General features: G+C 39.5%; 1 protein-coding gene across 4 annotated transcripts in view; it reads left to right on the top strand.

Annotated features, from left to right (window-relative positions):
• CEP104 (centrosomal protein 104) overlaps positions 1-21,727 on the top strand; it is a 34,295-nt gene extending 12,568 nt beyond the window's left edge. For all 4 annotated transcript variants that reach the window (XM_054009251.1, XM_054009250.1, XM_054009252.1 and 1 more), the window contains 16 exons: positions 409-577; positions 792-950; positions 1,744-1,974; positions 3,276-3,479; positions 4,146-4,313; positions 5,394-5,567; positions 9,290-9,466; positions 9,895-10,101; positions 10,696-10,812; positions 11,912-11,948; positions 12,588-12,669; positions 13,348-13,456; positions 15,585-15,723; positions 16,190-16,257; positions 17,176-17,266; positions 18,100-21,727. In XM_054009251.1, the coding sequence (XP_053865226.1) occupies positions 409-577; positions 792-950; positions 1,744-1,974; positions 3,276-3,479; positions 4,146-4,313; positions 5,394-5,567; positions 9,290-9,466; positions 9,895-10,101; positions 10,696-10,812; positions 11,912-11,948; positions 12,588-12,669; positions 13,348-13,456; positions 15,585-15,723; positions 16,190-16,257; positions 17,176-17,266; positions 18,100-18,236 (2,269 nt within the window). In that variant the 3' untranslated portion in view covers positions 18,237-21,727. The remainder of the gene's footprint in view (positions 1-408; positions 578-791; positions 951-1,743; positions 1,975-3,275; positions 3,480-4,145; positions 4,314-5,393; positions 5,568-9,289; positions 9,467-9,894; positions 10,102-10,695; positions 10,813-11,911; positions 11,949-12,587; positions 12,670-13,347; positions 13,457-15,584; positions 15,724-16,189; positions 16,258-17,175; positions 17,267-18,099) is intronic.
• The last annotated feature ends 2,231 nt before the right edge of the window (positions 21,728-23,958 follow it).

The raw sequence follows: 23,958 nt of genomic DNA, 5'->3' as shown, positions 1-23,958 counted from the left end.
CTCTTTCATTTACATAGAAATGTGATAATTTAATCATATAGATGTCACTGAAAACAACAGATCACATCAAAGTCTCGGTGGTGGTAGGTCTAGAACATTGAGTTAGGCGATAGCATATCCACTAAACTTCAGTGTAGAGTAAAATGGAAAATATACATTTGTTTAAATATTCTTTTGGTTTCAATAATAACTTTACAAGAGCTAAACTTGTATTTCAAGGTAAAACAGGAAAAATGTGACTTTGATGAGCCATTTAAAATAAGTGAGATCCACAGTATTCTGAAGAATGAGAAAAATAATTGTCATCTTAATATATATATTAATCTTCTCACAGCAAAAAGAGAAGGAATATATTGTAAGTGGTGCTTCAGATTTAACCTCAAAAATATCTTTTTTTTCATTCTCCAGAAAACCTGACTCTATTTCACCACTGGATGATTTGGCTTTTGATATGTACCAGGATCCAGAAGTTGCTCAGATAATTCGTAAACTGGATGAGAAAAAGCATGAAGCTGTCCATCATGAATGTTATGACTATGCCAAGAAACTCAAACAAGCTATTGCTGACTTGCAAAAGGTACTGTTTAATGACTGTTATGTCACAAATCCATGAGTTTTTCATTTGTCCATAAGGTGGTCCTCAATCTTTGCAGTAAAATACATTTGTGGTGGCTGCAGGTCACCCTTTTGGTGTGTTTAAAAATGACAATTGAGTGTAGCTGGAATTCTATATACATTTAAAAGAATGTGATTTCCAGCAACCTTAATGACATGAAAGCACCATTTTTCAGGTTGGGGAAAGACTCGGGCGGTATGAGGTAGAAAAGCGCTGTGCTGTAGAGAAGGAAGATTATGATCTTGCTAAACAGAAGAAACAGCAGATGGAAGAATACCGCCTGAAGGTGTATCAGCAACTGGAGCTGCACAACCTTCTGGATCCAGAGCTGATGGTAGGGATCACTAGTCATAATATAAAAATAAACACATGGTGACTTGACTCATAAGGCTTTATCAAGTTGTATTATAAATAGAGATGTGCCTGAGAAGCTAAAATAAACTCATGGGATAGGACTCATAAGATAATTGTCATAGAGTATTTTTGTTAAATCTTTATATTTTTTTACTTGGATTGTTAGTTGCTCATATAGCATCAGAGGTTGGCTTTCTCTGCCGTTGATCTGTACTCATCTAGTTTTTCCAGCTATATACACTTAATGGTCTATAAATAATAATGAAAAGGCACTAACATATCACAGTTACACTAGATATACTCACGTGTTTTGTCACAGATATTCAAGGATAAAAGAAACCATTAGATCACTTAGTCTGACCTAAACGTAACCAAGACACGAGGCTTTCTCATATTTCTAAGCACCTCTTGTTGTTACTGTCATACATGCATAAAGGGCTTCTGGTGGCATCACTGCAAACCACAGGAGTTCAAAATGAGTGACATACCACAACCCTAAGGTGTATTTATAGCTTAGAAAGCTATTGGAAAGCATTATTTGCCAATTAGGTGAGGCTGCTTATAATCTGTTGTCTTCTCCCTTGTGTTGCTTTGCTGTTATGCCAGACACTTGCATTTAGAGCCATGATTTCCACTAATTTTTATAAGTGGAGTTGTAGTGTTTATTCAAAAGTAGTTGATATAGTAGTGGTGCCTGAGCTTCACTTTTAGAATTTTATTTTGAAGCATTGTACTGAAACCTTCTTGTACAAAACTGCCCTTTCTTTTCTCAGATCCGAAGACCTCCTGAATTGCCACTTGAGCCTATGGTTTATTCAGTTAGCCCTCGGCAAAAGAAACCCATGCAGTCACCCCAGCATGAGAAAACAGAAGCACAGAAGACTGAGCCTTTGCCACAAGAAAAGCCACCCAAGACAACTTCCCCTGAGCCCATTGTTCCTGAACACTCCGCTTCTCCTGTTGCCCAGCCACCAGTTTCTGTAGAGGGTTTTTCAAAGACAAATGTAAGTGATCTTGTTTATCTGAGTCTTCTCTGATTTGAGGCCTCCCACATTTGCAAGAGATCATCATATAATCATGTCCAGCCAAAAGTCACCTTTCTTGGCCATTTCTATAGGAATCTACCAAAGAAAAGATTTTCTTATTACATTCAGCTTCCTATAAAAATCTGATCATCTTTTGGTTATGCTGATGTCTCATATGGTGTCAGAGGTTGGCTTTCTCTGCTGTTAATCTGTGTTCATCTAGTAGTAATAACGTTTAGCATCTCTTGTGAGAGACTCTTGAAAGCCTTTACAAACATTCATGCAGACTGAGTTAAGTAAGATTATACCCAATTTACAAATAGGGAAACTGACGTAAAGAGAGGTTAAGTGACTAGTCCAAGGTGTCACTGCTGATTCACTTCAGAGCTGGGCTACAAATCAGCCTGTTCCTCTAATGATCTGATAACACTCCTCTTTTATAAATTATCATGTGTGAGTCCAGGCTCAGGGCCAAAACAGCCTCAAAGAATGTGGTGGAATGAGACTGAAGAACATAGTAATGGCTTGATGGCACATGCACCACGAGGAAAAGTAATCCAGGCAGTAATCGTAATAAAAGTCTTGGAACCAGAAACACTAAGCGTACGTCTACACTGCAGTTAAAACCCCATGGCTGGCCCATGCCGGCTGACTCGGGCTCGCAAGGCTGGGGCCGCAGGGCTGTTTCATTGCAGTATAGACATCCAGGCTCAGGCTGGAGCCAGGCTCTAGGATCCTGTGCAGTGCTCAGGCTGCAGCCTGAGCTGGAACATCTGCACTGCAGTTAAACCGCCTCTGAGCCTGAGCCCAAGTCAGATGCACCCTCCAGCTCTAGGTGTCTAATTGCAGTGTAGACATCACCAATAAGGCCAGCCCAACTTCTGCTGAAGCCAGTGGAGATTCCCATTGACTTCAGTAGGAATTGGATTGGACCCTAAGAGCAGCAATAATCTCTTTACAGCACACTGGAGTAAAATAACGTAACTTTACATTGTCTTCATATCTGGAGAGTGGCTATAAATGGAATTCCATAATATTTTTATCTTATCCGCTTAATGTCATATAAAATATATCCTTTGTACTGACTTCCATTCTGAAAACACTGTTGCCATGGCAACAGGATAAAAAAAAGGAAAACTTCCAAACCTGCATTTGTATCTCCTGCATTTTAACTCTGGAGAAAAGTCTGGCTGGATTGTGTTGAAATGAATCAAAGTAGTGATGGAACAACATCAGATCTGAGTCACAATTAGAATTACTTTGCTTGTCTTCTCCATTAGGTTGAATTTTTGCCATACGATGAGAGACCTCTTCCAGCTATTCGTAAGCAGCATGAGGATGGATTTGCCTACCTTGAGCCAGAGATGAATGAGGAAGATATCAGTGATACTCCAAGAAGTGGCATCACTGGGGAACCAGAACCATTAACTGAGAAAGTGCTGAGGGAGGCTAGCCCTGCCATTGAAGTTTTCGGAGAGGCCTTGGTAAAGACCAGAAAAATAAACAACTTCATATTTATAATCCAGATCTTGAGTCATTTTAGAATTCACTTTGAACAAAAGCATGATGAGATAATGGCTTCATATATGTGATGATTAAATAGAACTTCAAATCTAAAGTTTGGTATTGCTATAATTAGTATTAAAATCAGGTGCCTATTTTCAGCATTTACATGGCTACCTAACTTTCTGTTGCTAATGAGTTGATTACATATTATCAGAGGAATCTATTATATCTAGATAAGTTTATGTAGTTCATCCATTTAGTTCATCCATTTTTGGGAGCGAAATAAAATGTTTACAGATTATCTGCTTTCGAATTTGTCCTCTGATGGAAGTTTCACTGCTAGTGCCAGTGATTGGTGCTTTGTCGGTAGATAGGTAATTGCCAAAATCTGGGATAATTTATTGAGATTAAGGTATTAATCCCTTTTCTTTTGGTATAAAGTCTCATTTTTCCTTTAAGCAATCTTATGGAAGAGATTTTCAAGGCTGCAAAAAGAAGTAAAATGCCTCAGTCCCATTGAAAGTAAATGGGATTTGGGCGTTTAATTCACAGTTTGCCTTTGCAAATCTCTTTCTGTGTCACACTAAATTATGCATTGAGTTGCCAGTATTAGCCATTTTAACAGTAATATTGCTCTGTATCAGGTTGCAGGAGCATATTCCAAGACTTGGTCGTATCGAGAAGATGCATTGCTTGCTACATATAAAAAGCTGATGGAAATGTCTGCCAGCACATCTAAGGATGATTTAAAGAATATGCTTAGAGCTGCTGTCTTTCTTATAAGAAGAGCCATAAAAGACATAGTGTCTTCAGTGAGTAATACTGTTTCATAATAAAAATATCCTCATTGACGCTCCAGTCCTGCACAGCCTTGTGCAGGGCTATACTCACATGGAACAAGTTGCAGGATCAGGGCCTAGTAAATGAAGGCTTTTAGTTGAAAAAATAATTGTAATTTAATAATATTACATATCTGAGTAGCCTACACTCTAAAAGGGAATGCTGTTATATTAATTTTGGCTTTGAATAATAGGTGCAATTTTACAAAAATGTGAGTTCATGCAGGTTTTTAATTGCTGTAGAATGTAGGGAACTGCATAATATAGAGGTAAATATTTTAATAGTTTATAAAACGTGAGCATCTTGGGTTGTCTGTATATTGCATACCACCAAGAATAGTGACAGTGCTCAATAAATAAGTTTTATGAAACGTTTATACAGAACGTAAATGCTATAGTAGAAAGAGAAACTTAGGTTATTTAGCAAATAATATGTTTTATGGGTAAGGCTCCGTGTTTGTCATGGAAGTCACGGATTCTGTGACTTTCTGTGACTCCTGCAGCGGCCAGTGCACCTGGGCCAGGGGCCTCCTGAGCAGCTCAGGCAGCTCCCGGGCCAGGTGCACCGGACTCTGCTGGAGCAGCAGGAGTTCGGGTGTCGGGGGGGCTCCAGGCTGGAGGTTGGGGTGTGGGACGGTGCTTACCTGCGGGGGGGCTCCCCAGAAGGGTGACAGGAACTCTCCTCCCTCAGCTCCTAGCTCCACAGTGCTGCTTCCGCCTGCAGACACCGCCCCCGCAGCTCCCATTGGCCGTGATTTCCAGCCAATGGCAGCTGCAGAACCAGGGCTTGGGACAGAGCAGAGGCAGCATGTGGAGCTAGGGGCTGGGATCGCCGCTTCCCAGGAGCTGGGTAGGAAGCCTGTCCCAGCCCCACCATCCCCCTCCCTCCGAGCACCTGCAGTGCCCCCAGGGCCACCCTCCCGAGCTGACCCCTCCAAGTTTTAGTCAGGGGTATACAGTAAAAGTGTATTTTTGTTTACTGCCCATGACCTGTATTACATGGAAATAGGAGATTTTAAAATATTTTTTGTTTTAATAATCTTTTTAACGCAGGTTTTCCAAGCTTCCCTGAAACTTTTGAAAATGATCATAACTCAGTATATACCAAAGCATAAACTAGGTAAACTGGAAACAGCTCATTGTGTGGAAAGAACGCTTCCAAATCTGCTTTCTAGAACAGGAGACTCCTCAACCCGTCTTCGTATTGTGGCTGCCAACTTTATTCAGGTAGGAATGTCATCTGGAAATGCATATTAGACTGACTTTTAACACAACATTTAGCGGTTTTACCCACACATACGACAGACTGAAAATGCCACCAAGACACGGACTGCATGACATCTGTCCAAAATCAAATGTAAAGTTAATATATGAAAATGTAATAAGATATATTGGTGCTATAGTTATCAGTTTGCTGCTGCTGCTGGATTAACCTAAATAAACTCCATCATGGTTGGTTGTTTTGACACTAAAGGTTAATTATCCTTTTTGGTTTGAATGTGATATTTCTGGTCAATACTTCATTACAGATTACACTTCCAGACTCCTGGGCTGGCTCCCTCCAGTGCTGCTCAGCTCCCAGGCAGGCAGCCATAGAAGCCAGCTTGCCCTCAGGTCTGGAAGCCCTCCATCGCCAGCCCCAAGAAGGTCCACCCCAAAAGTTGCAAAACTTGAAAGCTCCAGCTGAACTGCTGACTGAAATGGACATTCTTGTCCATTTCACTGCGGTATCCTGCCAAGAAAGTCAATTTTAGTCAACAGCTGCCCTCTGGAAAGCGTGTTTCTTTTTTGGAAATGTAATGTGTTGGTATATGAGAAGCAAAATATTTTTCAGGATTTCCAGTTCATAAGAAATTTCAAAATATTGTGCTGAATTGGAATTAAACCATATTTCAAAATGTTGAAATATCTCGTGAACTGGAACTCCTGAGATTCATCTTGTACTGCTTGTGAATGCAGGAGACAGACCTCTCAGAGGATTTGGACCTAAATTGTGGAACTCACTCACAGAAGAGATAATGCCCATGAACCTCACAGTAGTTGGAACTAACTCCATTTGTTTGACTTAGCTTCCTCACAATTACTTTTTCAGCAGCTTGCTCGAATCTACTCGTTGTGGAGTAATCTGCTAGCTTTCAGTCTACTCCTGCAAGAGCAGAATGGACACACAGTTTAGTTTGCCATTCTTTTTTTATTATGATTAATTTGAGGGGTACTGCAGTGATGAGAGCTATGAAAGTACCTAGATAGTCCTTGTCTCCTATTTGTAATATGGTAGAATTTTTGATTAAAAGAAAATATATTTACACTCAAACTAATTGTAAAATTATAAGTAAACTTTACCTGTTCTGTGACTGAATTTTAGTCATTTTTTAGTCTTTTAACCTAATTGCAATAAATACTAAGGGAAATTTTTAATTAGAAGTAAACAAATGATATAAATATCGGATTTAGCAAAAGAAAAAAAAATGCCAATTTAAAAATTGACAATCCATTCCTCATGTGGTGGCAGTGAGCATTTGTGAACTGCTGTTGAAGTACAGACTCTGTTTTCCAGTAAAACTTCGATGCAGGAAAAGTAATTCTCTGTGTGTATATGTGTTAATATAGTGCCAGGAGGGTACTAGGTGAGTCACTGACTCTGGGTTATTTTATCATTGTATTCATCCAGATGGGGAGAAAAGCTTTTTCTTTCATTGCCGACTTGACTCAGATTTTAATAGGGATGGTGTGAGCACTGCTCTGGTTTGTCACTTTAAAGCCAAAGGTGGCTTATTTATTTAATGAATACCTCTTGGCTCATGTACAATAGATTTTGTAATTGTATACTTGAAAGGAAATGAGGAAGCCATTAGTGGTGTAGTTTTGTAGCCAGGACATAGAGTACTGTTACTTGGAAAAGGAGGAGGATGTACTTATTATATTATTGCTAGCAGAAAATAAAAAAATCTTAATAGAACCTAAACAATAAAACTTAAGAAATATTTAGAGTGACAGTGTAATGTTACGGTAGGTATTTTGTATGACATTTCCCTACAGGAGGTATAAAAGATGGTCAAGCAGCCCTTTTCCTATATACACTTAGTACCTTTTCCTGTAGGTTTGCCTCTTACTTGAAAAGTGAATGCAGATCATTCATGTGTCCTTTAAAAAATATGAACTAAGTTTAAATGAAACATTGCTCCATAATCACTTAAAATCAAACCAATTTATGAAAGAAGCTGTTTCTCTGATGCCACTTACTCCTTTGGCACAGGGGTCCCACACAGACCGTGCAAATGAAAGGTTCATAAATTATCCTGTGCAATGGGTGCCGGCAGATCAGTGTTCTTCCTCCATGTGCATCCACTACATATTCTTGTGAAGCAGCTTGCACCAGGATCAAATGTCTCACTTTTCTCCTGTAAGCTGTTACTCTCTCTTTTCTAGCCACTGGCAACCAATATTCAGTCAGTTGTGCTGGCAAGACCAATAGTGGCTTATGGTCTGAGCTAAGTTACAGTAAACCTGTTAAAACAGACTCTTCTTTCTGCACAACCTACCTGAACTAATGTCTGGCTCCTTCTCTATTGTTCCCTTTTTTGTCAGGTTTGCTTACAAGAGGACAGAGTGCAGTGATTTCAAGGGAATACTACCTGGCTTCATAGCCTCATGATCTGGTGCCTGTGCTTCCATACTTCTATTGTCACAACTGACTTGGGTGTTTCTTTTAATTTACTTGTTGTTGGTAGCTCCTTAGACAAGTGAGGAAACCTTAGCTTAAATATACTTTTCTCCCTTTTCATGTGACCTTAGCAAATTTAAAACACAACTATTAAACTAAATGTTATGACTTTTTTTTGGTGTTGAAGACCATAATGATGCTTGGCACCACACTGAAAGTAAAAATAAACTAATGAACCAAATTACAAACATTACTTGAAATGTTAAAAAATACAAACCAAAACCTTATCTTTGCGATGTGGCATTGAAAAAATTAAATGGGCACAAAAATTAGTGTAATTTGAACACAAGTGAGACCTCCAATTGCATTAATCATGTTTTAGGATTTAGCACTTATGTAGGAATGGAGAACTGTCCTAGAAATATGCATTTCTTTACCCTTCATAAAAGCATAGAACATATGAAAATGCTAGTCTTCACTGTTCATTAGTGGAAGGAACAATTATTGATTCATGCATATTAATATTTTTTCACAGGGAAAAATAACTGTATTTATTTGTTAAATTTACTCAATGGGTCAGATTCTGATCTGTTATGCTACATACTAGATCAGGAGCTAGTGGATTTAATCCAGGTTTCTTATTGAAATCAGAATCTAGCCTAATAAAACTAAAATGTTAAGTGAAAGTTACTTTATTTTTTTCTACAAACATGTTAAAATTATCAGTTTTGTGCACACAGCTAGAATAGGTACTGTCTAGCATTGAAATGGCTGAACAGCAAGCATCTTATGTTAACAGAATTCAGCTATGAGGCTGTTTCCTTAGTAGATCAATAAAATGTGAGGTGGTAGATTTCCTCTGCTGAAGCACTTGCCTGAGATCAGTCTTGAGGCATTATCATCAGACTTCTTCTAGGAAATTTTCTCTCTACTGCAGTTATTTAAAAACAAAAAAACTTAGTATCCAATTCTGCAGGTCTTGTTCAGATGAAAGGTCCCAGTGAAATACATATTTCTCAGCAGATGCAATATGTGCATGTTCTTTGTCAATAAAGCTGTTGTCAATAGCAAGACTGACACTTTTTTTTTTCTTCTCTTTATGCTGTGTACAGCAGACTGTGTTGAAATAGTGAATGACCATCTGCCTCTCCTGAAAGGCTTACCTCATTGTAACTAACATGGGACAGTCTTGGTTATGAGGTCCTGAATAACATTGGCTTTGCAAACCATTTCATCCTGTGTTTCAGCATTTTCCTGTGCGAGTTAACTCTGTATTTCCCTACAGGAAATGGCACTATGTAATGAAGTTAAACCTCTTCAAATCATTCCGGTTCATCTGGTCCAGCCATTGAAACCGAATTCCCCTACTCATCTGGCAATGAGTCAGGTGGACTTGGTGGAACGGCTGTTGAAAGACCTGGGAACAGAAAACTCTGGGTTTACCATTGACAACGTCATGAGGGTAAGAGTCTGAAACTACAGTATTTTAAGTCTCTTTTTCTTGGATGAATGTTAGTTTATCTGTGTTAGAATGCCTGGCGCATGCACCAGTTAATGAGGCCCAGTGAGCTTCTCTAGGTGGCATTAGTCAACATTGTGAAGATCCATAATGCAAAAGAAAAGCTATAAAGGATACTTGGTTGGAGAAACATGTCGGTCGGTCGGTCTAACTAATAGACAATAACAATGCTCCCATTGCAGTGGGCAATCACTCCAGATTAAGGGACAGATCCTTTGGCCTGACCGAGCTGTGCTCAGCACACAGTGGAAATGGGGCTGGTGACGGTGGTTTAAAGCTACCTTTGTTTTTCCCCCAATGTGGTGAGAATAGTCCAGCCCAGTTTAACTCCAGAAGAAAATTAGAATAACCTTTTTCACCAATATTTTCAGTTTGCGACAGGGGCATTGGAGCACAGAGTATATGAGGTACGCGATACAGCATTACGGATTATCTTCGACATGTACAGGCAGCACCAGGCCATTATACTGGACTATCTTCCTCCAGATGATGCCAACACACGCAAGAATGTTCTCTATAAAACACTCTTTGATGGATTTACAAAAATAGATGGTAGACTTACTGAGGCTGAGCTTAGGGTAAGTAATAAGACTGGAAAGTGTGCAGCTGTATTAAGATACTGTATTTTCAGCAGTGTCTTGGTGGAACCGTATATTGAATTTGTAGCTGCACTGATCATATAGAAAAATTGTTATAACACTTACGGCAGAATTTCATAATTGTAAATATCACAGTTGTATAGTAAAAAACAGACTCGCCCTCACTTTACTATATAAATCCATTTATATTCACTGTTATAATAGGGATCAAGCATGGAAAAAAGCACAGATTATATTTCTGAAACAATAACAATATTTTCACATCAGTAAGGTAAAAATCTAGGTTTCAATGGCAGTATGGTCATTCTGTGACTGGAACGAATGGAAGATATGTTAATTTATTCATTATCTGTCAGTGGGGTATTTATAGGATAAACATGTCTAAATCATAATACATTTATTTAAAATTAGCATAGAAGAGCTTTTTTTGTTTATATTGTGATGGACCAGTTGTTAGTTTTACACATGGTAAGAAAACAATTTTATGTTCTAGATTAAATGGTGTTTTTGCATCCCTCCCTGTATATGAGAGCATTACAAAACCGCTGTAACTGAAAGAGTATTTCTTAACAGGCACAGAAAAAGGCAGCCACAGAAGAAGCAGAAAAACAGAAGAAAGAGGAGATTAAGGTCCTGCAAGGGCAGCTAGCTGCACTGAAGGAGATCCAGGCAGAAGTTCAGGCTGGAAAGGTCAATATCATTTTTGATCAGATGTCCTGGGTTGAAATTATCTTGTAATGGTGGAGTAATTACAGGTACTGGTCCTATTATTTTTTCCTGATGGATGCTGGAAACAGATTAAGCTGCTGTGTTCTGTGAGATGAAAGCTGCTTTGTGATAACTCTGGTACTATATTAAACCACAAGAAGTTTAACTGAAATACATGAAGGGACTGGTCTTTATTCACAGCAGAAAGAGAAGTCTAAATTAAAATTCTATGCTTTGTTTTTGGTACAGTGGTACAAAAATTGCATCCATGTAGAATTGTTTAATCTATCATGTGGTATTTGGAGACTGCTTCTACAGGCTTTAAAATGTCCAAGTACTTGTTAGAGCGGTGCAAGGATACTATACATCAGGGGTCAGCAACCTTTCAGAAGTGGTGTGCCGAGTCTTCATTTATTCACTCTAATTTAAGGTTTCGTGTGCCAGTAATACATTTTAATTTTTTTTAAGGTCTCTTTCTATAAGTCTATAATATATAACTAAACTATTGTTGTATGTAAAGTAAATAAGGTTTTTTAAAATGTTTAAGAAGCTTCATTTAAAATTAAATTAAAATGCAGAGCCCCCCAGACCGGTGGCCAGGACCCAGGCAGTGTGAGTGCCACTGAAAATCAGCTCGCATGCCGCCTTTGACACGCATGCCATAGGTTGCCTACCCCTGCTATACATAACTCATGTAGGTCACTTTAGAATGATGCTATACTATATAATTGTCAGCAATTGGATTTGAATATACTTGACTTTAAAAGGTTAATAACTGCACCCTGACATGGTAGAGGGGCTGTTGCCCACTCTGTTCTAATATACATGCCTGTACCAAGGCAGGGAAAGGAATAAGTCTACCGGAGGAACACTGTTGTGACCCAGCACACAGGAGACATCCTCTTTGGGAAGGTTGCCTGTCTGCACCACAACCTATGCTGCCTTGACCGTGCATCTCATTTGTTCACTGACTGGACTTTCTCTGGATTTCTTCTTTCTTGAAATACCAAGAAATCATTCTTTCTTGGCTGGTGCCTTAGTCACTAAGGCAGTTACTGACATCTACTTCTCTGTTTGGCAGGAGAAAGAAAATGATTTTCAAAAGCCAAAGACTCAAGGTAGGTAAAGCTTAAAACTATTCAAAGAAACACAGAAACCAAATTAACCTTGAAATGTTTTGGATGGGGAAGTAGTTAGGACACATGGCAACCAGTAGATGACTGGCTATGACATAATGCACACTGACTCCTCGGAGTTCAGAAACACACCGATCCTAGAGCTTTGGATTGGTTGACCTCAATCTGACAGAATCATTCAGTCTTCAGGGGAGAACTGACCATTTAGTGTGCCAACATTGGTTGCCATCAGCTAGGTGGGTGGTTTCTTGCACCAGATCAGATTGGCTTGATTCTATCAGATTGGCTTGGATTGAAGCCAGTTTGGATTTCTCCTCACACTGAGGTAAAATCATCTGCCGCTTTATTTTCAAAATGTTCACCAATATTTTAAGTGGTGACTGTGTGTGCAAACGGTCCATTGCTGCTGTTTTGTATATGGCAGTGCACCCAAAAGGCAAGCAATTGTCCTGCTGTATCCAGGAACCGTTTCCTCTTGGCACTGCGTACGCTTTAGTTACTTTTCAATGTTTAGGAGTGTACTACTCCAAATAGTCAGTTACCATTAAGACCTTGAGAAACAATATTTATCCAAAAAGAACTAAGAACCATCTATTGAGTTTAATAGATTCCTTGTTACAGGTGAGCAGGTAAAGAAAGTCACCCTACCTGCGGCAACAGAGATTCCAGATGATCATTCCTCGGTTGCAAATTATTTAGATAAGTAAGTAAAAGCAGCAGCTTCTAACCACTTTAAAAGAGTAATTGCTAAAGAGCAGTTAGTGATCATCCAAATGCAAATATCTATACTGACATTTGTGGACAGTTCATTAAATAAGATTTAAATTGTTAAGTGTTAATAGGGGCCATTTTGAATATTTTAATTTCTTCCTCCTTATTCTTTATCTTCCAAAATAAATATAATTAATAATGGACAAATCAGGATTACATATCCTTCACCACTTGTACAGTGTGAGGTTTGTACATGTGTTTGAGAAGTTGTGTCCATGGATTAGAAAACTGTCACAATATAACAGTCTATCACTGCTACAGGAACAGAGGCAAAGCTAAGACTAAGATTGTCACACTTAGGGGCTTGATGAAGATACAGAATGCTTTCTGAGATCAGGTAAACTGTCCAAGTGAGCTCTCCCCAGTATTTATTTGTAATAACGTCTCTCTCTTTGAGTGAACGTTTTTAGTTATAGCTACATTACAACTTTACAAAAGTCTCTCCCTGAGCCCAATCAGAGGCGGGAATTCTGTAGGGAAGATGTTTTGTACAAAAAAACTGTCTATATCATAGAATTATTTTAAACGGGAAGATATTTCCCCTCAACTTGGACTACCTGTTTCTTTTAGTAATCTATAGCATTTGTTGTTCTTCCTCTGTCTTCTCCAGCCTATGCATTTTTTGTGGTGAAAGGGACGAATCCTTCACAGAGGAAGGCTTGGATCTCCATTACTGGAAACATTGCCCTATGTTGACAAGATGTGAGCACTGCAAACAGGTCAGGCATTGGACTCAAAAGCTTGTATCAATATACAACCTAACATACACATTCCAGAACTAACACAAGCAGTGAATTATTCTGTTGTCAATTGATAAGCTGCAAAAGATGAAAATTGCTGTTTAACAAAAAGTTCTGTTTACAGCAAAATCATTGTCATGGACAATAACACGAGGAGAGGAGCAGTATAAGGAACCAGATTAACAACCAAAATAAATCTGCTCAACATACTTGTCCATTTAAAATGTAACAGCACCGTTAGAATGAGGAAATTGGAAATGAAGGGGATCTCTCTTCTGGGTTAGGACAAATATCTTTTAAATAGTGTTGTTTGGAAGGAAAGGCGGTGTCACATCTATAGGGGAATCACTGCTACGCAGTGTAAGTTGCAGATGCATGTGTGAAAATCAGAGCTCTTGCTGTATGTGAAATTCTAAATCATTTCAGACCAGATGTCGTACTGGGGGAGGAGAAGTTAGTGATACTCTTCCAAACTCCACCCACAAAATCAGCTCTGCCCACAGAAGAGACCTAGTCAGAGTTGATTACGCAGATGTTCAAAATATGATCACACATGCTCTCTGGGCTCGGCTTTCCCCCCACTTGGGTCCTAAGACACCCCTGGCTCTGCTGGGCTCCTTGCGCTTGACTTCCCCTCAATCGGATTCTGCTGGGCTCAACTCTTTCTTCGTTGAGGGAGGAACGTAGCAGTGTCTCCCAAACACATATGTTGCAGGTGCCAAAGGGAGCTGTCATTCACAGTAGATTGTGAATGTGCAGATTTTCATAATCTAACCCTCCGTCTCCTTTTTTTACACAGTCTGACAATCAGTTGTATTGTTAACATTTTAGGCATCTCAGTAAGCTCCCATTGAGATGAATCGGGCAGCTGATAACACTCGGTGCCGTTGGTTCAGGCTCTGCAAATGTGGGCAGGCATCACTTTATCAGTTTCGCTCCATACATGTTTTTGAGGCTGTCTCGACAATTATCACATCTAGAGACTAGATTTTGTCTTTTTAAAAGCGCTGAGATCCTGGAGAACAAGGCAGCATGCCATATGACTACTAACCAGCTCAGTGTGGGCCCTGTTTCAGATATGTATGTATTTGTGGGGGCACTTTAACATTCCGGTGTTACTTGTCGAGTAACTTGTTCCAATTTGTCATACATTTGTTTTGCACTTTCAATTTAAGGTACACCTTGGGTGGGAAGAAGAGGGATGTAGCAGGAGAAGCAATTCAAACAAGCACTAAAAAGTGAGAGAGGCCGGGGGTAGCTTATTTCAATTGCTTTTCCTCTTCCTCCTCCCACCTCTACCTTTCTGTTCTTTAGTGTGTAAGCTCCGTTATTTTGTACACCCACTGATTTTTAGATCAGTCCAAATTTACTTCAATATTTACATCTGCTTTGTGACCAACTTCTACCTGAAGCTCAGCTTACAACACTTGTTGGCCCCGAGACCTCCAAGGGAATTGCATCCATTTATTTCAGGATGAACTTGGCCTAGGAGCCCTTACTGAGTGTTTAATGTGAATCTTTCATTTCTTTACTCAACCACTGGCAGTCAAGGTGGCTTTGAAGCATCTATCTAGACGCTGCTAGCTATGTTGTGCAAAGATTGTCCCAGAAAGAAGCATGTGTTCCTGTTTTGTCTCAGTGCCTCCCTGTACATACATGCAGTGTTAGCAACTTCTATGTTCATACAGAGTACAATACATGGAATCATTTCTAACATCTGTATTTAAAGGTAAGAATAGAGTTAAACACAGGAACAAGTTTTAAGTTATCTTTCCTTGTTTTATTTTTAAGACTATAATGTTACAGTTTCACTTTAAATGTGCAGGTTACATGTGTAAGAAACACAAGCAGAGTTTTATCAGATTTAGGCATTTTTGAAATTTTACCCTGAGCCCCATTTTCAAAGGTGAATTAGGAGCCCAAGTTTCATTGATTTTTTTCAATGACATTTAGGCTTGTAAGTGCCTACGTCACTTTTAAAAATGAGATTTGAGCTCTAAAGTCACTTGAGATCTTTGGAAAATATTATTCTTAATTTCATAGCACAATACAAGTCTATTCCTGTATCTCTTGTATTCTCAGCCACCTGTCTGGTTTCCTGTTGCAGGTGGTGGAGATAGCAAGCCTGACCGAGCACTTGCTGACTGAGTGTGATAAAAAAGATGGCTTTGGGAAATGTCAGCGCTGTAGCGAGGCCATTCCAAAAGAGGAACTGCCCAAACATGTGAAGGGAAAGACTTGCAATCGTGAGTAGTTTCAAATGGAATAAGTGACGCCAGGGGGAGCTGCAAGGACTCAATTCCTTTGGAAAATCAGGCCACTTCTATGTAGGTGCTGAACTATGGATTTGGAATCCTAACTTGAGGCTAAGGATTGAATATTTTTGGCCTAAATGTTTTTGCTTTTCAGTGCTCCCTGCACTTAGCTCCTATTAACGCATGTGGGAGTGTCTACGGAGCAAGAACAGAAAACCCCTGAGATTGCTCCACAGTTTAGTTTGCTCCTCATCACTGTAGAACAAGCTGAAGGCACTTCCGTGTTAGCTGTTCTCCCTTGATCATGAGATCGGTTTCTTGACTAGGCAGGGGAAGGTAGAATAGCAGCTAGTTCCATCTCTTGCTCACAGAAACAGGCAGAGATCGATCTGTTCCTCTCGCATTTGGCAAAGCACGTGGCAATAGCGTAACTCTTCTTTCTTTCTAATCATTTCAGCTGCAAAACCAGAAAAGGTGGCAAACCATTGTCCATTGTGCCATGAAAACTTCGCCCCAGGAGAGGAGGTAAGAGAAAATGAGTGTACTGTCAAATTGGTCTTGCTAGTCTTGTTACTAAGACTTCAATAATTTGTCCTTTAACACTGAAATTACCTACATTGCCTGAACATAACCATATCAAAAAGTGCCTGGAGTCTCTGCCTGTGGCTTCAGATTCTAGAACAATGATAGGTATCGGGTATCAGAGGGGTAGCCATGTTAGTCTGGATCTGTAAAAAGCAACAGAGAATCCTGTGGCACCTTTAAGACTAACAGATGTATTGGAGCATAAGCTTTCGTGGGTGATTGCCCACTTCGTCGCATGCGTCCGACAAAGTGGGCATTCACCCATGAAAGCTTATGCTCCAATACATCTGTTATTCTTAAAGGTGCCACAGGACTCTCTGTTGCTTAGAACAATGATAGTAAATGCAAACTGGTAGCAAACTACTTTCAAAGGCTGTTCTAAAAGATTTTAATGGCCGCCTTGCTTCTTTTGAAATCAGCCTTGGAGCAGAAAGTGGTGCCTCTAATTCTCCCCACACCTTAATTTCCTTTGCTAAGTGATTTGATGGAGTTACATTTAGGCTTGTTCAGGTTACAGCAGGAATTGATTATCCATGTTTGGTTTTCATTCAGAGGTCTTTTCTAAATCTGATCAAGACAGTAGTTAATAGGCAAAAGAATGAGACAGCGTGTCATCTTAAACCCAAGCTGTCTGTGAGATGTTCCTGATTTTGTCCTCCGTGCAGGCCAAAACTATTGAAATCTGCTTGCTTTTCTCAGTAAAATAACACCTAGCATTTCATTTTTCCTTTGATGCTGTAAAAAGTGTGTGTGCGTGCGCATGCCTGCGCATATGTGTAGATACAGAAATAGCCTTCGTATGAAAGACCTGCTATTTCTCTGCTTTTGTAACACCACTTGTTTCTTAATTTATCATAGGCCTGGAAATCTCACCTAATGGGCAAAGATGGCTGTAGAATGAATCTGCGGCGGGTGCATACACTAAATAAAACCCTGCTGATGCAGCCTGGTATGGATTTCTTTGTGATTACTATGCTTTTCACTTTGTTCACTTATTTAAGCAGAAGGCTCTATTCTAGAAAGCAGGTTGATCCTTAGTCAATAACCATTCAATGCATTATTCAAGTATTTGTATATGCTGACTCTGTATTTCTAAATATGTTAGTATAAAATAGCGCACACAGAGGGCAAATTACCCTCTGATACTCCAGTCAATCTCAATGACTTCAGCACAGATGCGCTGTTGTAATGGAATGGAGAAGTTTTTAATTTTGTCTTATCGTTTGTCTCATTTTATGGAGCAGCATGCCCCAAAGACTCTTCTTGCTGTAGTTGCCCTCTTGTATCCTACGGTATGCTATGAACCGAACAGATCCAGTAGTGCACAGGCAGCCGCTTAAATCCTATACTGTCAATGTGCCTCAGGCTTGAGAGGGGCCAATTAGAGATGCTAATCTAATCCTAACTATGGAATGGAGTGAAGTGAATAGGTAGTCTTTATCTGTCCTGTAGAGAACTAGAAATTAGGACACTGGGGTTGATAAGCATCATACAACTGCCTGAGGCAGGTAAGTAGATGGGAACTGAACTCTGACCATGGACTCGTGTCACATATGGTGGGTCTCTGAACAAACTGATGGTATGTTGATGTCAGATGTTAATGTTTACTCTCTGGCCTGGATTCAAACTTACGATCCATCTCCTATTACCATGCCTGTGAATAATCCTGTCACTTCAAAGTCAATCTTATTTCTGTCAATGTTGTAGCTCAGGCATGTACTTGAAATGCAAGAGATGTGCAGTATTTGTTTGTGATTGATAATCTGTATGTTCTTTTTCCAGGGAAAGCAGCAGGATTAACCGTAACCAAATCGGGTCCTACAGCAACAAAGTTTCGACCCCCCTCTGTAGGAAGCAAGATCCCTACCCCAAAAGGGGGCCTGAATAAAAGCACTGGCAGAACATATGCAAAGCGATGACATGAGAAGTACTTGTTTCCTTTGTCTCCATAACTGAGCAAGTTTTATGTGATGCACAACATTTCCAAGATTTGTTTACAAGTGATAGGAGTCCCACATCATCCATTTCACCTGAACTACACACTGCTGTTTATCAACCACAAATAGTGTTTGACTGCTTCATTTACCCAATAGTTAAAGCTTAGATATTGGTTGTCTCTGTGCAGTGTTGTGTATAATTATCCCAAGAACCTGCATCTCACTTTTAGTGATGTGCAGTCTTTTGGGGACAGCGCCTCTGGCCTGCTGCACTCCTTTTGCACTTCCCCAATAGCATGGAGGGAGCAGAAAGCAGCCGAACCTTCCCTGATGAGGATTCTCTCAGCCTGGGGGAGTCCGTAGTAGTATAGATCCAGCATAGCCAGATCCTGAACTATCCACTGCAGCAGCAACCAATGTAGAGATCCTGGCCAAAATAGAGCATGCTTCGGCTATCCCTGGTCAGTGTATTGTCCCATGGGACTAGGGTGGTAGCTAGTGTAACGAGCATCCTGGATGCTAGGACAAGTAAGGAACTGGCCCCAGGATCAGAAAGCCACAACTGGCTCTTTTGGCCCTTCCGCGGAGCACAGCTGAGACTCTAGCCCTTCTGATTCAAACTACATCAGGTTTTCAGAACAAAGCTTTGAAGTATCTGTTCCTTTGAACCAAAGCTAATGTTCGCTTACAAATACTCCCCAAACATCTAGGGAATGCAATCATTGTATCATGTGACTTTATCAGTTTAATGAAGTCACTATACAATTTGTTGGTAATTGTTCTTTGCCAAAACTTGCTTGGTTGTGTGACACAGTAAAAGTCATCGTGTCACTACATACCTGATTGAGGGGAAATAAGTACTAGTTGTATAGAAATAGAACTACAATAAGACTATAGTCTCACTTACCTACAGTATAGGTCTACTATGTGTATTTCTGCACCATTCCAGCAAATCAAAACCAATCTACAGAGAAATTCTCATATTTAGGCTTTGAAACACATCACTGAATATTAGAAACACAATAGCTGTATTGCAATCACAGTAGCCTTGCTGAAGTTAAGTTTGTGTCATAGAAGTGTCACAACCCAACTGTTCTAATGTACAGCTAACAAAAATTAAAGTAGAAAGTAAGTCTTGAGCAGCTAAAAGTATTCCTTTACTAGACACCTTGAAATTCTCTAGCTGGCCAATGTTACGTAGCCACAGAATGATGTGGGTAAACAATATGCTCTTTCTAGAAAAACTTTAACTGCTCTTACATTCCTTTGGGTTGGCTGTCTTATCTCCAGATCCAAGTCTGATATGATCAGTATAATGAATATTTCAGGTAGCAGCTTTTATATTCTATTATAACTACATATACATAGAAAAATATACCTGTTTATACAGAGTACCTGTTAGACATTTATAGCAAGGGCTTAAGCATAAATTATTCTGTCAGTCATGTTTAAAAAAGCAGATTGTACTTCCAAAACAATTTATTTTATAAATATGATTAGACAGACTCATGTGAACAGATAAACACCTGGAGCAGTGAACTTGTGAAATAGCAATTTCCCTAAATTAAAACTCTACCAGAGCTGTTTAATTCAGAAATAACATTGGAGAGTCACCAGTGCAGGCCAGGAACTTATTTTGAATCCTGCAAGACCCAACCTGTAGTTTCTCTCTACCCATAAGGTGCCCAGTTTATAAGCAGAACAAGAATCTGAAAAGTTTTTGTCAACTGCCTTGTTCTCTGTTATCCACCCTAACATCTTGTAAAACAAAAAATCATCCCACTCTCTGAAGACTGTAATTATCCATTATGCCACATACTAACATGATTTGATAGTAATTCAGCAACACCCACTGACTGAACCTTAATTATAGAACCATCAATGTGTCAACAGCAATCCCATCTGTTCAGGGGTTTCTAATCATTCTGGGAGGCAGGTTATTGGTTGCGGGGGCAAATTTTGTTTTAGCAAAAGTGGACAAAATTAATTTTGGTCATTTAATTTACAGAACTGTAAAAAGCTAGTCATTTCTCTTGGATGCTTCAGATCAAAACTGCTATGTTTCTAAACTGAGATTATGCAAATGATTTTTCTGTAACAATAATGTATACTTCTTTTAGGACCTAATTTGACTCCCAGTGAAGTTTAATAGAAAGATTCTGATTGACTTCAGTAGGTTTTGGATCAGCCCTTATACATGTCTGTGAGTAAAAGCTACCAGGAAGTGTAGCTTTGAAAAACAGTTTCTCTAGAAGGAGAGAAGTTACTGTTCAAAGGCTTTTACTACACTTTTCAGTGGGTTTTACAACCTGCATTTGCTGTGCACAGTTAGTGCAGTACATATACCAAAATGTTTCTCCAATAGACAATAAAAGTTCCCAATAAATTTTAATTTTTTTTAAGTCACCAAAGTGCCAGAAAAGTTGCTGTTTAAATAGCCTCTTTGACAGCCACGTAGTCTACATCAATGATTTCTCCATCCTATTTGCTCGGACAACGTAACATTTTCTGAACTGCAAATAAGAGACAAACCTATTCATAAAAACGCATTGTGAAATCCTGGCCCTGTTGAATTCAATAGAAGTCTTACTATTGACTTCAGTGGGGCTGGAATTTCACCCGCAGTCTAGCTTATTCTACAGCTATGTGTTCGTGAGCAGCTGTTTGAAGTGTTAACCCAATCTATTTATTATTTAACTTTTAACATAACATGCTGCACTTCTACGTCACTTTCCTCCCAAAGAGCTGAATAAGATTGTTGCTCCACTGCCCAGTAGTCTGTGGGGATGGCAAAAGCTTCCTTTAGATAGAATTGTTTGATATTGTAAGAGTGGGCTAAGAGAAACCTGCTACCAGTAAAGGATATATAGTGGGAGGGGGAAGTGTCTGTTGCAGGAGAAAATACTTCTTGATTAGAAGGGAACAGATTGTATAATCACAGAAATATGAAGCTCGTTAAATTGTTACTAAGAACAATAGTGTAAATGCATAGTAAAATGTTTAACTGTATGCCCTTCCTTGTGTGTGTGGACAAGCAGCTTCCTTAGGTATTAGCAGGAGCACTGACTGCAAGAGAAGGAAAATATGGTATACCTCATAGGTTGTCTCTCTCTAGGAAATTTGTGGCCCATTATTTGCCACCAGTGTAGCTCCAATGCTGGTAGCATTAGGGGAGGAGTATAGTCTTGAGACTGATTTCCCCTCTGTAGCTCAGCCCACCAAAATGATGCTTGGAGACACTAACAAAAGCCGTGTATACTGAGAGGAGAGAGCCGGTACCCTTGGTGAAATTTGGCCTTCCCTTCTGTTTACTCATAAGTCTAGCCTTTTCAAGGAGGAGTGCTGCCCAAATCTTAGTTAATGCCAAGACTCAGCTCTAAATAGAATCCCAGAGGTTGGTTGAATATTGCCTTAAAAATGGGAAAGGGTTTTAAGAACTATAATTACTAAAAAATAAAAATCCCTTTTTTAAATATATATATATATATATATATATATATATATATTTTTTTTTTTTTTTTAAAGGTTTAGCTCTAGTGACCTTCTCCCCTGGCTATTTTCAGGGCCCTAATTTCATAATAACAGTTTCTCTCATTAGCTTTTTAGTAAAATAAACATTCATAAATCGACATTCCACTGTGCAGTTTTGCTTTAAACAGAACACGGAGTTCTGAGGTGTAGTGTGTTAAAACACAGTACGTGCACATCCTGGAACAGACCTTAAAACACCTTTTATTCATTGTAAATTTCAAGACATTTCCTTCCGAGATAAAATCAATTGTTCTGCACCATTGTCCACTGCAGGATTCAGAAATACGGGATTATAGTAATCTGAAAGCAATATTTTTTCTTTTGCCACATTGATATGAATTTGCTGTATTTATTGTATTTTGTATATATTATACTATATTTGTAGTGTACAGTTTTTATAGAGCTTATGTGCTGTGTACATGTCTATGAATTTTATAAGCACTTTGCAGCACTTGCATTTGAAATGCTGTTGTATGTAACCTTTAAACACTCCTTCACATATTTGTTAGAAATTAAATTGTCTCCATTTTAGAACCTGATCTTGGAGTCCCTTATGCAGGCAAAAGTCCTGTGACTTTGCTCAGAGTTTAGCTTGTGCAGTGACTGTAGGGTCAGTTGATAAGATGCCAGAGTACAGCTTACCTTTGAACGGCCCAAACCTGTCATCTTTTATACATGGAATTCAATGGACCTACTCCTGTCTGAAAAGGTTCTTGTGCATGTAAATATTTGCTGGATTGGGCCCTCCTGGGGTGCACTGCACTGGTAAATGTGACTCTTCTTACAGTGTGGTGTCTTTTGAATCCGGCGATTAATAGTTAAAACAAAGGCATTTAGTTAAATCCTTCGCATAACTGCAGCGGCAAAGATGATCGCTGTCTCTTATTTTGACTAGGGGGAAGTCCAGAAAATGGCCAGGGGATAGACTTTTATAACTACATCATTTATAGGTTAAGCCCAGGAATTGGAATAAAGGCCATATTTTCTGTTGTTGTTCATCATTTTGAATAGCTGATAAATTTGGGGATGAACTTGGCATTGTTTTCAGGAATTCAGTATTGCTTCTTTCTGGCATCTCCAATTCTATTACTATTTCACTAGGAGGGTGGTGAAGCACTGGAATGCATTACCTAGGGAGGTGGTGGAGTCTCCTTCCTTGGAGGCTTTTAAGGCCCGGCTTGACAAAGCCCTGGCTGGGATGATTTAGTTGGGAATTGGTCCTGCTTTGAGCAGGGGGTTGGACTAGATGACCTCTTGAGGTCCCTTCCAACCCTGATATTCTATGATTCTTCCCTTGGTTAGGACTTGCTCATCTCTAAGGTGTTTGAAAGTTGTGATGCTTAGGTCACCTGTCTAAATGTGCATCTCCCTATTTCATGTGTCAGTGCTTCACAGCAGGTGTATGAACTGCTTTCCTACCATCTTGGGCGACCTTCTAGAGTTTAACTAGGCTCCTTGTCTGCAATAACTGCACAGCTTCCTTGCATTCTACTAGTCAGTGCTAAATGCTTTTGTATTTATACTTGCTAATACAAAGACCCAAGGCAAACTTCAGCACTTTTGAACATTATCAGGACTGGGGCCATTGCTTACTGGATTTTGATTCCATAAATAAAATACAAAATGGTTCAGAGAAAGGCAACAAAGATGATCCAGGGTATGAAACGGCTTTCCCACATCGAGGGACATTAGTGCTGTTCAGCTTAGAAAAGAGGTGACTAAGGGGGCGCGGGATATGATTAGAGGTCTACAAAATCATGAGTGGTGTGGGAAAAGTGAATAGAGAAGTGTTTAGTTACACTTTCACACAATACAAAAATCAGAGGTCACCTGGTGAAATGAACAGGCAGCAGGTTTAATACAAATAAGAGGAAGTACTTCACACAACGCACAACTAGCCTGTGACATTCATTACCATGGAATGTTGTGATGGCCAAAAATAAACTCTGTTTAAAAAAAAAAGGACTAGATAAGTTCATGGAGAATAGATCGACCAATGGCTATTAGCCAAGATAGTCAGGAATGCAACCACATGCTTGGGCAATCCTAAATCTCTGACTGCCGAAAGCCAGGAGGGGAAGACCAGTGGATAACTCCCCCTGAAGCTCTGGTACTGGCCACTGTCAGAGACAGGATTCTGGGCTAGATGGACCATTGGTCTGACCTAGTAAGG

This window comes from Malaclemys terrapin, chromosome 19 (assembly GCF_027887155.1).
Source record: "Malaclemys terrapin pileata isolate rMalTer1 chromosome 19, rMalTer1.hap1, whole genome shotgun sequence".
Taxonomy (NCBI): domain Eukaryota; kingdom Metazoa; phylum Chordata; order Testudines; family Emydidae; genus Malaclemys; species Malaclemys terrapin.
The sequence above is the reverse complement of the archived record's forward strand: the minus strand, read 5'-3'. Positions and strand labels throughout refer to the sequence as shown.